This window comes from Corvus hawaiiensis, chromosome 30 (assembly GCF_020740725.1).
Source record: "Corvus hawaiiensis isolate bCorHaw1 chromosome 30, bCorHaw1.pri.cur, whole genome shotgun sequence".
In the NCBI taxonomy this organism is placed as follows: Eukaryota; Metazoa; Chordata; class Aves; order Passeriformes; family Corvidae; genus Corvus; species Corvus hawaiiensis.
Window position 1 is genome coordinate 19,529,971 of NC_063242.1, and position 15,170 is coordinate 19,545,140.

At 40.9% G+C, this 15,170-nt stretch overlaps 1 protein-coding gene across 4 annotated transcripts in view; it reads right to left on the reverse strand.

Moving 5' to 3' along the window:
- The window catches only part of OSBPL1A (oxysterol binding protein like 1A), a 79,291-nt gene that overhangs the window by 13,508 nt on the left and 50,613 nt on the right, over positions 1-15,170 (reverse strand). For all 4 annotated transcript variants that reach the window (XM_048289264.1, XM_048289267.1, XM_048289265.1 and 1 more), the window contains 3 exons: positions 9,153-9,309; positions 4,089-4,164; positions 2,368-2,502 (listed from right to left, as the gene is read on the reverse strand). In XM_048289264.1, coding sequence (XP_048145221.1) covers positions 2,368-2,502; positions 4,089-4,164; positions 9,153-9,309 — 368 coding nt within the window. The remainder of the gene's footprint in view (positions 1-2,367; positions 2,503-4,088; positions 4,165-9,152; positions 9,310-15,170) is intronic.

Consider the following 15,170-nt stretch of genomic DNA (forward strand, 5'->3'; position numbering starts at 1 on the left):
CCCTCTGCACAGCTCTATCCCCCATCCCATGGAGGAGGTGAGGGGGATTAGGGTGAGCGAGTGGCTGTCTGGTATTGAAGCTGCCTTGAACCATGACAGTCCTGGTTCTGTACAAACTTCCACCACATGGGTCACATGCACCTGACTTAATGTGCATCTCTGGATAACTGCTTGTCATCCAGGTCATCATAAATCACCCCCAGCAGGCCTACTTCCCTCAGGTACTGATACATTTTCCAAGGTGCTCCACTTGCCTGGGTGACATCTCCCTTAAAGGAGTCTCTTTCCTTCACACCTCACATGAGTCACCTCCACAGGCTGAGGACTTGCATCACTTTTCCGATCACTCTGTCACTGCCCCCTTTCCTAGAAAGGGATCCTACCTGCCTGGCTTCCTTACCCTATAATTCCAGACTACTGGCCCTATTATTACCTCAGCATTGGAGCAGGCTGCTGACAATGTGTTCACCTGGAGAGCAGCTGAAATCTTTTTGTGTACCTCACGGCTCACTCAGGGATAGGGATTGGGTGGGTACTGCCTCATTCATTAATTCTTCATCTCCCTCCTCCCCAGTCAGCAGCTACCTCTCCTCTTCCTCCTGGTCTCTCATGACAGCCCTGCTTCAGAGTAGTCTGTCTTGTCTACATCTTTCTCCTGCTCTCTCTTGGAAGAAACCCCTTCCTCCCTTACTACATGAGCTGACTTTTGCTTCCAATACTTCCTCTTGTGTATAGGGGTGACTCACACCAGCAGAGGTTGGTTCTTTGGTTCAGCAGTGGTGCCAGTCACAGGAGGTGGAGCAGCTCCAGTGCCTTTTGTTTTGTTGTCAGATCCAGGGGCCTTCTCTTCCCTTGAGGGTACTGAATAGTGCTGAACAGGGCTCATTAGGCCTGGGCCAGGCCCCAGCACCTTGCAGTGATTTCTGTAACTCTAGAATTGCCAGCGTGACAGCATACTTTTCCCAAGCATTTTATTAATTTTTCAAGATTCTGCGCTTGCTTAGGAGTGATATTCCAAAATGCTGGAGATACCCTCTATCCTAGTGCTTGCCTATACTATCCCACACATACCCCTGCCACTTGTATCTACCCAGCCTTGGGGCAGATCTCTGGGTGGTATCCAAAAATAGTTGTTTTACTGTAAACAAGATCTGAAACACAATCGAGAGCTGCAGCAAAAAAACATCCAGGTTTGATATCCTGATGATATTTGAAATTCTCAAGAGCTAATTAGCTTGGAGGAGAAGGGGATGATGGAAGATGGTATGTATCTCCCACATGGATTTGCTCTCTGATGAGAAAAGGCAAAAGGTGTAACTATGAATAGTTTCCTACAGATGGCTCCCAAAGTGTGGAAATGATGGCAATGCTGAGTACAAATACCAGCTCAGATGCACTACCAGGAATTCTATCATATCATAAGACAGTGTTACAAAGTACAACAAAATGCTAACCTTAACCCAGTCCCCAGAGGTGATAAACAGCACAGCAGGGAACATATACAGCAAGTTAGATGTTGCATAACAGAGCTCCGAGAACATTCACAGCAGCTCTGAGAGCAAATAAATCAACATTGTGACCAGAGACTATCAAACTAATATCATAAATGCTTATAATGAATTTCCTTTATTATGCTCTGGTCAGATCTGTTGTTATCTCAACCCTTTATGCTCTGCTGCTTGTGGGGTGCCATAAAGGACTGTTGTGATTTAACCCAGCAGGATAAACACATATCTGCTCACTCACCCCCTCCCCAACCCAAATGGGATGGGGGATAGACTGGGGGGATAAAAAATGTGAAATCAGTGGGTTGAGATAAAGGCAGTTTAATAAGGCAGAAACACAAGGGAAAATAATAATGATAGAAGAATCACAATCATCAAAACAAGTAATGCACAGCACAGTAGCTCACCACCCACTGACTGATGCCCCATCAGTTCCTGAGCAGCAGTCCCCAGACAGCTTTCCCTTGGTTTATGTACTGAGCATGACACTATATGGTATGGAATATCCCTCTGGACAGTTGGGGTCAGCTGTCCCAGCTCTGTTCCCATCCCAGCTTCTTGCGCCACAAGGCACAGAAAGTCTTTAATTTATTGTAAACACAGCTTAGGCACAACTAAAACATCAGTGTGTTACCAACATTATTCTCATTCTAATCCAAAATACAGCACTGTGCCAGCTTCTAGGAAGAAAATGAGCTCTATCCCTGTGGAAACCAGGACAATAAACAAAACTGGTCAATGAATAAGAGAAACCAACAGGCAGCAAATTACAGGAGTTCCTCCTACAATGAGACCATCTATAAGGAAGAAAGACCCCACGTCATTCTCCAAGAGCTCACAGAAACTAGCAAAGCCAACGCACCTGCATTCGCTCGGTTGTGCTGGAAAGGGAGCTGGCTTTGTGGATGAGGTATGTGTGCTCCATGTACTCCGTGAGTCGCTGTAGGAAGCTCAGTGGCTCGTTGAATATAACCGGCATTGTGATCTTCGACAACTCCTGATGCACAAATGAAATTCGTGTTAAAAGCTGAATGATTAGATACACTGACCCGCAGTAACCCGAGTGTAATTGGCTTATTACAAAAATAAATGATGCTCTTAGTGCTAATGCAATGTGCTTGACCTGGCTCTGCTAATACTGAAAGGACAAAACCCTTATGAGCTCAATAAGCAGAGCTGTGCTGGAATTAAGGCTACTTTTAAAACAAAAAGAAAACCAAACATCAATCTTCCTATCAATGAATGCATTAAGAAGGTGAGATGAAACAATGGAATGAAATATTAAGGACCCTTTTAAAGACTAAGTTATTTATTATTCCATAAATAGATATAGACCATCTAATTACTTAAACATCTTTTTTTGGAGGCAGGAGGGCAAATATGGGGGGAGGAGAATGAGGAAGGACAGGGAAACATGGCAGTACTAGAGTAAAAACAGGGATTTTGTATTCTGAAGAAAAAAGGGGATTTGTAACAGGAATAAAAATTTAAAGGAAGCCCTAGAGTTTGGGTGCTGTTTGTTCTCTCTTCCCATTTTTAAAAGGCATGCCCTCTGAATGCATAACACAGCCCTGGTTTAACCTGCCTGCAGCAGCAAATTGAAGCAGTGTAAGTGTGACTACTGGCCAAGTGTGCGGCAAACAGCACCGTCCTGAGCCAGAACAGCAGCACCTGGCACCAGGAGCCTCGGCAGACGCTTCGGTACAGGCCACTGCAAGTTCTGCTGCCTCCCACAACTACAGCCTCTGTGCACCAGTGGCTGCAAAGCAGAACTGAGACCCTTTTTCCCTGCACACACCTTATGCAAGGCAGTCTTCCAATCTGTTCTTTGTACTTTATAACACTTTTTCACTAAAGCCACTGTGAGAAGCCTCAGACACTTCACATCAACTCGGGAGACTTGGAGCTGCTGATGCAGGCATTCCCCAGCATTTCCACACCTCACTGCTTGGTGCTGCTCCTAACTACACCAAGGAGAGGAGGAGAAAACAACAGCAACTAAAACCACAAACCTTCCCTTCTGTAGACTACTGTTAGAGACTGACAGAAGTTTAGCAGCAACAAGTATTTGCAGCCTATTGTAGGATCTAATGGAGACAAGAACTCTTCTCAATTCACACTTAGCTGGAAGCAGCTTAGGTGCCAACCAGCTAACTCTGATCTGGCCACCGTCTGGTCAGTAACACCATGGAAGGGGGAAGACTTCAGATGCTAAAGGGAAGGGACGAGAGCAAAATCAAAGTGGTTGTTTTTCTGGTGTTGTTTTGTTTTTTCCACAGTCAAAAAAAAAAAAACCAAAAAACCAAACACAAAACCAAACTGCTACCACAAAGTACTTACAGGGTCAAAGTTAAGAGAAGATGATTTTACTTAAAGAATATTGCTCTGACCAAGTCTTACCTTCTTAAGTTGTGAAAGCAAATAAAGCGTAAGCAGCAAATTAAAAATAAACTAAAACAAACCAAACAACCCCATAAACAAACAAACACACGCAAAAGACCACTCCTCCCAAACAAGTTTTCATTCGGGCCTCAAATAAAACAATCACTCCCCATTTTTTATCATAGCTTTCTGATTACTTACCATGCCAATACATTTTCTTAAGATACTCCAGATACTGAAGTCATTTCTGGAAAACATCGGAGATGGCAAGCTTGTTCTGTGGAAAGGAAGAGGGGAAAAAAGCAGAAGAAAAGTTTTCTAATACTAACCATGACAAATATATGCAAATGCTCATTTATGAAAGTAACAATTTCCCAAATTTTAAATTAAAAAGCCAGGGGGAATGACAGTGCTACTTTGAAGCACTTAAATTGTTTTACCTGCGCAGAAACATTAATTTCTCCAAAAGCAGAACTATTAATTTTGCATAACACCAGAGGAAGAGAATGTCTACAGCAGTCGTCAGAACAGTTTTCACAATGGCACCATTAAGACATTTAATTGTGTCTTTTCTTTGTGAGAAAACCGAAGTTAAATGTGAATAGGCATGTAAGTATGTTCAGTATGTCTGAACAGATCTGAGAGTTAGACAGTGGGGTTGTTATGGGGTGTTTTTGCTAGTCACCTTTATACTGACCATGAAGGGCTACAATATTTATGACCTATACTAAAACCAGCCCTCAGGAACAACACAAAAAATCAGCATCATTTAAGAAGAGAAAACAGAGCAGCCTGTTTTACAGGGGGCTGAAATATCCCGAAACAAGTCATAAGTGTACTTCCAAGGACCAACAGTTAGGCTGAGAGCACAGCATGTATTTCTCAGCCTTATGGGAAATCAGGCACAGAGTCTGTTCAGCTTTCTTACTGCTACTGACCAGCTCAACTGTTAATCCAATTTACTTCTAGAAAGGCATAATTATTGGTCAAAGTCCTTTGTCCATAATACTAAAATTCATTTTTGGATCATGAAGCTATTGCCAATGAGAAAAATTCACAATTTTTCTGTTCTTATCAACAGATAAAAATTACCTAGAGCTCACTCAAACTGCATGAACTATTAGTTTCAAAGTTTAATTAACTCTAAATGATCATGTTGCCCTCCTAACCAAGGTTGTCTTGTCTCTGCTCAAGGCAGCTAAAGCAATCTTTCTCAGAGAGTGTGAAGAGGCTGTACCTTCCTTCTCCACCTCACTTTTCTAATAAACAGAAACACTGCCAAGAGAAAAAAAATACCCAGGCTAAATTGTTTCAGTAGCTCTGCTTGCTGTGCTACCTCCCCTACTTCTCAGCTGCCACTGAAACACCTTTACCAGGGCTGATGCTTCAGTTTTCAGAAAGAACAAAACCAAAAAACGTTTCTTAAAATAAAACAAGCCCCATCCCATCATAAACCCAGTCACATGTCTGAACTCCTCATAGTAGCAAACTACTGTGTTAGCAAGCAGCTACAAGCCCAACACTGACTTGTTCTCCTCAGCTTCCGTGCAGAGGATGAGTGGGTAGGAGGATTTATTTTAACTGACCAATGTACCACCACTCACTCCCTATTCCGACTTTTCACTGAGAAAAAAAATGTTTCGTCAAACAGATCACCCCGAATAATATGAAATATAAAATACTTCTGTGGATGTTTTGATACAAATGTCCAGGAGAGGACAGTGTCCACCAACTATTCAGTCTTACCTTCACTTGTAATGTTTACTTGTTTTTTCCTGTGTATCCTTTAATGCAGGCAGTCAGCAGAATGATATTTGTGTTTAAGTAAGCCCTTCTGCATGTTGAACACATTAACCCTTAGTTTGCTGAAGTGTACACAGGAATTGCTTTCCTTACACACTAGAACTTACATTTTCATGAAAGTTAACCTGCCCTTTTGTTAAATTTGTTTAATCACTTGAAACTTGGCATTCAGTTTTAGCCATTCATCCATATCTGTTGCCTATATCAGTCAAACCTGCTATGGGAGTCAGCTCTCTCCTCCCTCTACAACACACACATGTACTGAAAAAACAAAGCAGTTTTAAGCCACCAAGGAATATCCCAGGGACAAGTAAGGACATGTGGAAAAATGACAGGCAGCCAAGACTTGAGGCCTACTAACCTTGACATACTCCCTGTGATTAAACAAAAGGTTTTTGAATGCAGAAACTTCCCTCCAGATGTCAATTTCAAAAACAACTCAGGAAGTTAATTTTAGCTGTAAGTGACAAAAACATCTACTGGAATTTCTGTGCAGTAGAACAGATGAGATGTATTTAGGATCCTTTACTTAAACAATAACACTTGTCCAAAGCATTAGCTATTACACATCAACTACTACAGGAATCTTGTGGGGAAGGAAACATATGGAGTGAAAAAGGCATGTTTAGCTTGCTCTTCATGCCAGCCTGATCCAGGCTCCCATGAAGTTGAACACCAATGTGTTTGCATCCTGAAAGGCCCCCAATGCAGGGACCAAAGGGAAAACTGACTACAAAACTCAGCAATAAGAGGGAAATGGCAGTGGCACGTGGATGTAAAATGTTGGCACTTAATATAGAACATTTTTTATGCAACAGAGTTTTTATTGGTTTGCTTGCTTGCTTGGACTTTTTTGAGGGATGGTTTTTTCTTTTCCTTTTTTTTTTTTTTTAAAGTTTGACTCAGATTAAAAAATTCCCTCTTAAAAAGAAGTTATTTGAATGCTTCCAGATTATGTACTGTACTATTCACTCAAATCCTTTCCCAAGAAATGTACAAAAATTAGGTCCACTCTCAAAACACTCTGCGAACAACCAGTAGGATGCAAACTACATAAAAAACCCCAGAAAAAACCAGCAGATTATATGTTTTACTGGCTTCATCTATTTGTATATGTACTTCCCAAGATTTTTAATTCCTTGGAACCAACAGATTTATTCTTACATTTCCAAACCCAAAGCATGTATGCTCCCCCTGCCAAGCAAAAACCACCCTCCACTTCTGAGTGGAAAACTCTCAACCACTCAAATAATATTTGAGGTGCAGATTAGAGCTCAGGTTGTCTAGATGAAGACAGGAAATAATCTTATTTAAACTGATGGCTAAACAGTGTTAGGTACTCTCATGTGCAACCTAAAGGCAACCACAAATCCTTTACTCATCTGAAGGTATCAAGATTTTAAGCAAAAGAAATTAATCTGGTCTACTTTTCTTGTTTCCATGTGGTTAATACAAATGGAAGTTTAAAAAAAAAAAAGCTATAAGCAAACTCAAGGTTGTAAGGATGGAATGAAGTGATGTCAGAACGTTCTGAACCCCTCACTTTGCATGGCATCAAGAAGTTACAGTTTTTGCTCTGAAAAGGACACAGGTGGCATCACAGACAGTGCCTATCTGACCACATGCACATAGTTAGAACAAGCCCCCAGACAAAAAGAGGCACAAATTGGAGCCAGCAGCTCCAGGCAGGTAACACAGTTCTGAAGTCACATGAAACAGATGCTGTACCAGGCCAAACATGGCTGCTACCAACAGCCTCAGAAAAGAGGCTAAAAATACCACACATCTCCCATCCCCTGAGAAGGTTCTCTTGCAGGTAAAGTTTAAATCATCTGAGCTTCTGGGGAGAAAAAGTTTGCATCAATATATTTGGGGACAAGACCCAGTGTGACACCAAAGTGCCAGGTAAAAAAGCCTAACATTACAGCTCAACCTGTAATATTGTTACAGTCATTTAATTCCATAAAATACAGCCATATATTCTAGAGCCACTTAGTCACATAAAATATGGTCATACATTCTGATCTAAATGCAAAACAGATGAAAAAAAAGTTTTCACTTTGCTTTAGCAGTAAATTACTAGCCAATTTATGCACTCATTTTACTCTAAAATCCTATGCTCTCTCTATCACTAAAAGGCAGCTCAGAGAAACAAGTGAAGCAGAGGTACTGGTTTATTACCTTTCATTACTCTATAAAATCAGGAGATCTGAAATGCTCCTCCAGTCACCCGGCCCCTGCAGTTCTGACAGCACAGTGCAGCATTATGAGAACTTGCCCAGTAACTTCTTTTTTTATAGTAAACAGAAGATCGAATCCTCTTAAAACTCCTCAGTACAATGCAAGTCAACATGCACCATCATTTTCACGTTGATTATGTACTGTATCCTTTCTCCTCGCCGTTTCCAAGACAGTGAAGGCAACTCAGATGTCCACCTTCACCTACTGCTTCCCCCTCCACTCCTGAACTTCCTGCTCTAATTAGGGAAGGCACTTAGCCAAGGCCATAAATACCATCTTGCTAATAGCACAAGAGCAAAGCAACATGCTTTGTCAGCTCCTTTATGTTATCTCCCCAAAACACCCTTTACTCCACCCAAGCCCTCATTTGCCTTAGTCTTTGCCTAGTATGAGACATGCACAGGTTGACCCTTGAAACATCAGGTCTGACACTACCACGCACTTCAACAGTTACTGCAATTTAACTATTTAAGATACCAAGTAATTAAAAGCTATCTAGCTTCCTTCTGTAAAATTAAACATTATTTTCCTGTTTTTACAGAAATCTGGTGTCCCCATCATCATCCTGTACCTCCAAAACACATTCAGAACAGTCTCTTTGAAACATGCTGATGTCTGGCTTTATCTGTAGCACAAATGTTATATTGCCCTTTCACTGAAACTGGAGAATAGTGGTGTCTATTACATCTCATTAACTCCAGACCTATTGTCCTCCTTTATCGGCAAGGAAACAAACAAAAATGGATCATTTGACAACACAAAATAAGCACATAAAACATGGATGAGACTTTTAGAATAAGACTCCCTTTGTTCACATTTGAGTTTCTGATGCCAGGTTAGCAATATTTTTCATTCATTCCTGATACCAACAGAAGGATCAAATGACTCGAAATTAAAGAGGCAATAGGAGGTATAGGTCATCAAAGATACATGAAGGAATTAAAATCCACATAGATTTCAATAAGATCTAATAAAGAACAAGTGTGTCCATTTTTAAACAGCACATTATATTTCGTTTTTACTTATTTAGATTGGATCATCAAGATGCAAAGGAGCACACCAACCTTGGAAAAACATTCTTTATAAAATCATAGCACAACCAATTACTTGTCAACCATCCCTAACAAAGTTTTAAAAGTTTTCTGTTAGCTTTTCAGAGATTCCTGTGGTCTCTTACCATTAATGCATATTATAAAACCTTAAGAATGGACAACATCCTACCTGTGTTTTTTGATTCCATTTGACAGCGACTCCCCACTGCCACACACCTTTTCTTCAGACATGCTTGAAGTTATTGTATCTTTTGAATCCATGCTGTCCTCTAATGAGTAGGCTGCTGTTGTTTCAAACCCACTTAATGATTTTTCAGATTCCGAATCTGCAAAAGAGCAGGTGCATGTTAATGAATCTACTGCCTGTGCTAGACTTCAGTCACTGACAGATCTCCCCTCCTCGTACAAAACTGAAACCTAAGTAGCCTACTGTGTCCTGATGACAGCATCCATTTGGTAAGTAACTAGTACTGCCAGAGACTGCTGCAGCCCAGAATCTAGATATAAAGAAATTGCACAATAAGCAAGACCACTATACATTAAAATCCTCTATCAAGCTGAGCCAAAATCTGGCATTTTTAATAAATTGAAGCTACTAGACCTTGCTCAGGACAAGAGCCAGTGCCATAGAGGTGCCAGCACCCCCCCGAACAGACAGGTACCTTGAGTAACGACTCCTCCTTCAGATGGGTCTGAGTTCTTAAGACACTCAGTGCTGTTCACCAACCTTCACTTCCTAACTCACTGAACAAGTATCAAAGAACAGGAGGATGTATCATATAGATAACACGAACCACGTAGGTCCCAGAAAAGTCTAGGTGATAAGCTTACCAATCAACAAGATAAACTTCGTACTGTGGAAGGCAGGTTAATAGTACAATCCACATCACATCTCAAACTAAACCCAACATCAACAAACAACACCTTCCTTCCAACCAGGTCAGGTAGTGTTTCTCCAGCTCTGGAGAAGAGAGAGTCTTGCCCCAAATCAAAAACTACAAATTTCCTGGGAAAGGCTGTATTTTTATGTTAGGTTTTCTTTCAAACCTGGCAAGACTGTCAAAAGATTATCCAATTGCAAGTTCCAGGAAGTGAGGGAACAGCTCAAGACATCAACTTCTATCTCATTTGAAAAATCCTATAGCAGAAACCAGGTACCACATTGAATGGTAAACAGCTTAATGCAAGCCTCACTGCTTCTTGAAAATGTAGACCCAAACTATAGTAGACACTATTCCTGCCATGTACTGCTTCCAGCATATGTTATTGCTCTTGGCTGCAAAACCCCAGAGGAATAATTGCAAAATTAGCCATTCTCTCACACACTCCTTCTCATTCAAACCCAGTAATCAAAACCTGCTGAAGTAGCAGCCTATCCAAAAGAATATCTCACTCACAGCTGTCTACTGCCAGGTGCTTTCTTGTTTTCTCTTTAAAAATCTATGCCAGTAGTTTCTCCAGAACATGTAAATTGTATATTGCTTTGCTGGAGGGTGTGTGTATATATATATAGTGATAAGAGGACTTTCTACCACATCCAGATTACATAAGGGTCAGAAACAGGACAAAATTCTGATGAATGGATGAGTTGTGTCACAATGTCTTCATCCTTTCTAGAGAGAGATCTAGAAGCAAAAAGGAGATCTCTCATTTAAAACATCCATGTCTATCCTTGTCAAGACAGTACTGGAATCAAGCCAGTTGCTAGGGAATGAAAAGAACTGCCAGCTGGTGCTTAAGGGTATGTTAAAAAAGTGGACTGGCACTCCAGAGAATCTTCTCACAATTTTCCCCAAATTTGTCAGTCTAGTTCTGTGCCAAGTTATGATATAACATATCAAAGCACTGGTTTGGTGGGTACTATATTTAACAAGTAGGGTAAGGAAAACCATTTTTACTTGGGACAAGTCTGTTACATAAAATACAGATTTGTCCAGAGATCCTAAGCACAGGTAGCCAGGAAAACAGTTTTCCTGCATATCCAAATATTGCAGAGGAAGAGACACTCTAGGAGTGTAACACAACTTGGGCCTCAGCTTCCTGACCACATGACAATCTATAAATCCCCTCGAGGTAGGTATTCCACCTCTCTTTTGAAAGAGCTGCTCAACTGTGCCAACAGTTATCATGACAAGAAGAACAAAGAAGCCAACCCAGCAATGTAAAGGAAAAGATCTACTCCTGCAGAGTCCTTCTCTTGTACCATTCAGGACTGTCTTGCTTTCAGACAAGAGTCATAGCGTGCAAATTCTCTCAATCTGAGTTTCTGCAACAGAGCCAGGACTCCAGAGGCAGAAAGGCAAGAACAGATAAGCTTCACCAGAACTGCCAATCACTCTTGGATATGCTTCTCAGTGTAACAAGGATTTTTAAATACCACACACATTCAGCTCTCCTCATACTGGCCTTATAGTGCCAAGAGATGATTCTGCTGGACTGAGCTCTGCACCTGCAAACCTCTCCAGAGCTGGAGACACTGACCAGACACCCTTCTCCGGGGCATGTGCCTTACCTAATGCAACAATTCATGCTATACAGTAAAGAACAGTAGAAGAATGAAACACAGCTGTAGTAAGAAATTGCTCTCTAGAGAAACCTCACCCATTTTCCTGAGAAATTGGGAAAATCTGTCTACAACAGCGGCTGCCATCAAAGATCTCAGTCTCCAAGCCCTTAACCTCAGCTACCCCCCTTTAACCCAATGAACTCAGCAAGCCTTGAGAGTTTGTTACGGTGTCAGAGTGAACAAGCCTAGTATTGTATTGTGAGCACAGATCAACAGGCAATTCAAACTGAGCTTTTTCCCTGTGCACTTGCAGCGAACTCTTTTCTGAATTAAGATTTGCATACTCCCCCGTCACTGCAAAAAAAGATTTATATTCACAAGTTTCTACAGAGCAGCTGTCAAACAGATGACTAGGAGAAAATGAGGCGTTTTTTTTAATTGAACTTAAGGGGTTGTGGGCTGAGGAGAGGGGAGAAGGAATAAGAGTCCCTGTTCAGAAGCCAAAATTTTAAAGTGATCTCTGAGACAAGACCAGGCTGACTAGGAAGCTCTCCAGCTCATGAAACCTGGAAGAGAAACAGTACAAACACCAGCTACATTTTGCAAGAGTGGGAAAGCAAGGGGAAACAGCAGAAGCAATGACAGAAACTTAACTCAAGGGACCTCATTTCCTATTGCAACAACTGGTAAGTCTTCAGATGCAGATGGAAAAGTTTGGCCAGTGTTTTTGATTAATAAATAAACCTGAGAAAGACAGTGTTTAACCATTGGCACTGTTGGGTTTGAATTCTGACCAGGTGTTTCCCATCACTCTGAGATGTCTGAATTCATTCTTTTAACTCTATTCAAGGCAAGAAGTCACAGGCAGCAGTGCTCTCACAGAGGCTGTGAAGTATTTCTGGTACACATTCAAAAAAAGCCCCTTGACAAACTACTCTAAACATGGAAGGAAGAGCAATAGGTTTCTATGCTTTTTGTGCCATTTTTACTTTTAAGTGATCTGATAACTGGAGACAAACTAGGAAGCAAACAAAAGCAACGGATGTAGTCTGCTACTTCTTGTACCATTTAGGAACATTATTTATAAACACAGCACCCAGTAGTGGTAGATACCAGCAGAAGCTGTACTATGACAGGTTAGCTTCAGTGTATTTAAATATTCTTGTAACTAAACAGCTGCTTTTATTGCAAGATTCCATCAATAACCCTCTCAACGCACACAAAAATCCTGTTTGCAGAAAAACCCCCCACGTCTCAGATAAAACCTGTTTAAAAGAGAAAAACAAAGGCAGATCTCAATTCTTCCCAAACTGGGTGCACAATTTGCATATTGAGAATGGAACCTTATCTGAAAGGCAAAAATCAAGTACCTTTACCCTTTAATTCTTCACCTGCTCAGCCATTTTTCAGCAATGTGGACAGACTCTGCATTTTTACTCCATTTTCATATGCTCCTCAGGTCTGTATTAATCCAAGCTAATAACTTCTCCAGCTCTCTAGGAGATGGCATTGGTCTTTTTAATTTTGCTACTTGTTCAGTGCTTCTTCCCCTCCCCAGAGCCCTCCCGTTCCGCCCCACCCTGCTTTAAACATAGAAGAGTTTGACACATGTTAAGCATTCAATCCTGAAAGTGAGAGCTGCAGCACTCTGTGTGGTATCGAGTTTAATTACACATTTCCACCACTCCCATGATGAGCGGATCAGCGCACCGGGAAGCGCTCTTAACTGACCTATGGCTATCAGAGTTCAGATTAATAACACCCTTAACTTTGCTCTTCTTAACACTGGATACCATGCTTTGGTAACACAACTTGCTTTGTCTGTAGGTTCTTCCTTAAATATCTCTCTTATTGCAGGGATTTAGGAACTACTGTGACTGTCAAAAAGTACTGACAACAGCCTATCACTTAAAAATAAAAAGAGAAGAGACTTCAGGAAATCAACTTCAGTAAGGAAACTTACCACATTGCAAACATTTTCCTTACTCCAGTTTTGGAAAAGAAAGAGGATATTTCTTTAACTCTGGCCACAATTTCTACAAAGAGAACCACACACCACAGACTTTATAGAGGGCAATTCAATCTATGCCAACACTAGCAGGTAGCATGGCTCGGCTGCAGATTTGCAAGCGGAACAGATGGTGCTGAGGACTTGACAATCGAACCAGATACATGTCTAGTGCTGTTCTCTTCAGATCTGCTCTGCTCTACTGCCATGGACTGAGTGTCCAATAGGAACTACTGGGCTGTATCTTCTGATTCAGCTTCATTCAGGAGAAGTTGGATTGTTCTACAGTGTGAACCAGAGCATGGCAAATGGGGACAAGTAGCTCCTGCAGTGAATACATCCTTTTTGATACGCCTCTTCCTCAAAAACCTGCTTGAAAATTGCTCTGAATTGTTCCATTAGTGATATTTCTGTTGAGAGTAAACAAGAAATGTCTTTTATACATACAAAATTCTTTTAAAAAAAAACAAAACAAAAAGCAGCAGTGGCATCTTCTTCCAACCTGTCACGTCAAAACTAACAATTCTTCAGCTCAAAGTGCAAGCCTACTTATGCAACACTCTCACTTCTAAACTCACTCCTACAGCACAGATTTAAAAATTCATAGAACTGCAAGCAGAAAAAGATGGCATCCTGATAGAAAAATACTCTAAGTAGTGGCATTTTCCCACTGACAGACATTATAACTTGTTATATCACCCTGTTAAAATACATTGGTGTTTGCTAAATCTCCTATACAACCCAGAAAGATAATTTCTGAATATGGCTATTTGTCCAAAATCAATATAATTTAACGCTATCAGTTTGCAGATCAGGTTAAGCAAAAGCTTTGCAGACAGTTGTAGCAATTTAGATTTCCAGAGACAAAAATTTTTAGCTTCTGATGATCAGACCTAGGCACTGCTCTATGAAAAATTTAAGATCACAGCTCCTCTCTCAGAAAGGAGACCCACATTCCCAAACTTTGAGCCAGTATCAAATATCCCCAGATTCTCTGTTCTCACTGTATTCTTGTCATACAGAGACAAGAAGCCTTCTAGTTGAGACTCCCTGGACACAGCAGAAAAGCATGAAGGCTAGAAAGCTTTACCAGGATCCCAGTGATGAGTAAAAAAACTGCTCCTCAAACCATACCAACAAAAAACTAATTCCTTTTATGCTTAAAGTGAAAGTGATAACATGCACCCAGCAGTCAGGAAAATATGTCACATTTCCCTTTTTCTCGCCACCTCCCCATCCCTGCCCCCTTCAGAGACAGAAAGGACCCTAATCTCTGCAAACCACTAAATGTGAACAACCTAGAGAAGAGAACCTAACACCAGTCTGATTAAATTGACAGACAGCCAAGGAACTGAGTCTGTCCCAGAAAATTATTTAAAATGCAATTAAGATAAATTATGTCAAGTAACTTCTCCCAAAGGAGAAAGAAATCACATTTGGTTTTTTTAATGTATGTTTATATATGCACTCAGCAAGTTTCACAGTTTTACAAATCCACTTAATGTGATTTGTTTGTAGCTTCCAAGGACAAAACCACCACCTCCGACAACAAGAGAGATGGCTTTGGACACCTCCATTCAACAGTACTTAGAGATCAGGTCAGTTATGAGATGTATCAACTAGCAGCTCTTTAAAGCTTAATATTCTCTCATATGCACAAAGCAAGCCCAGCT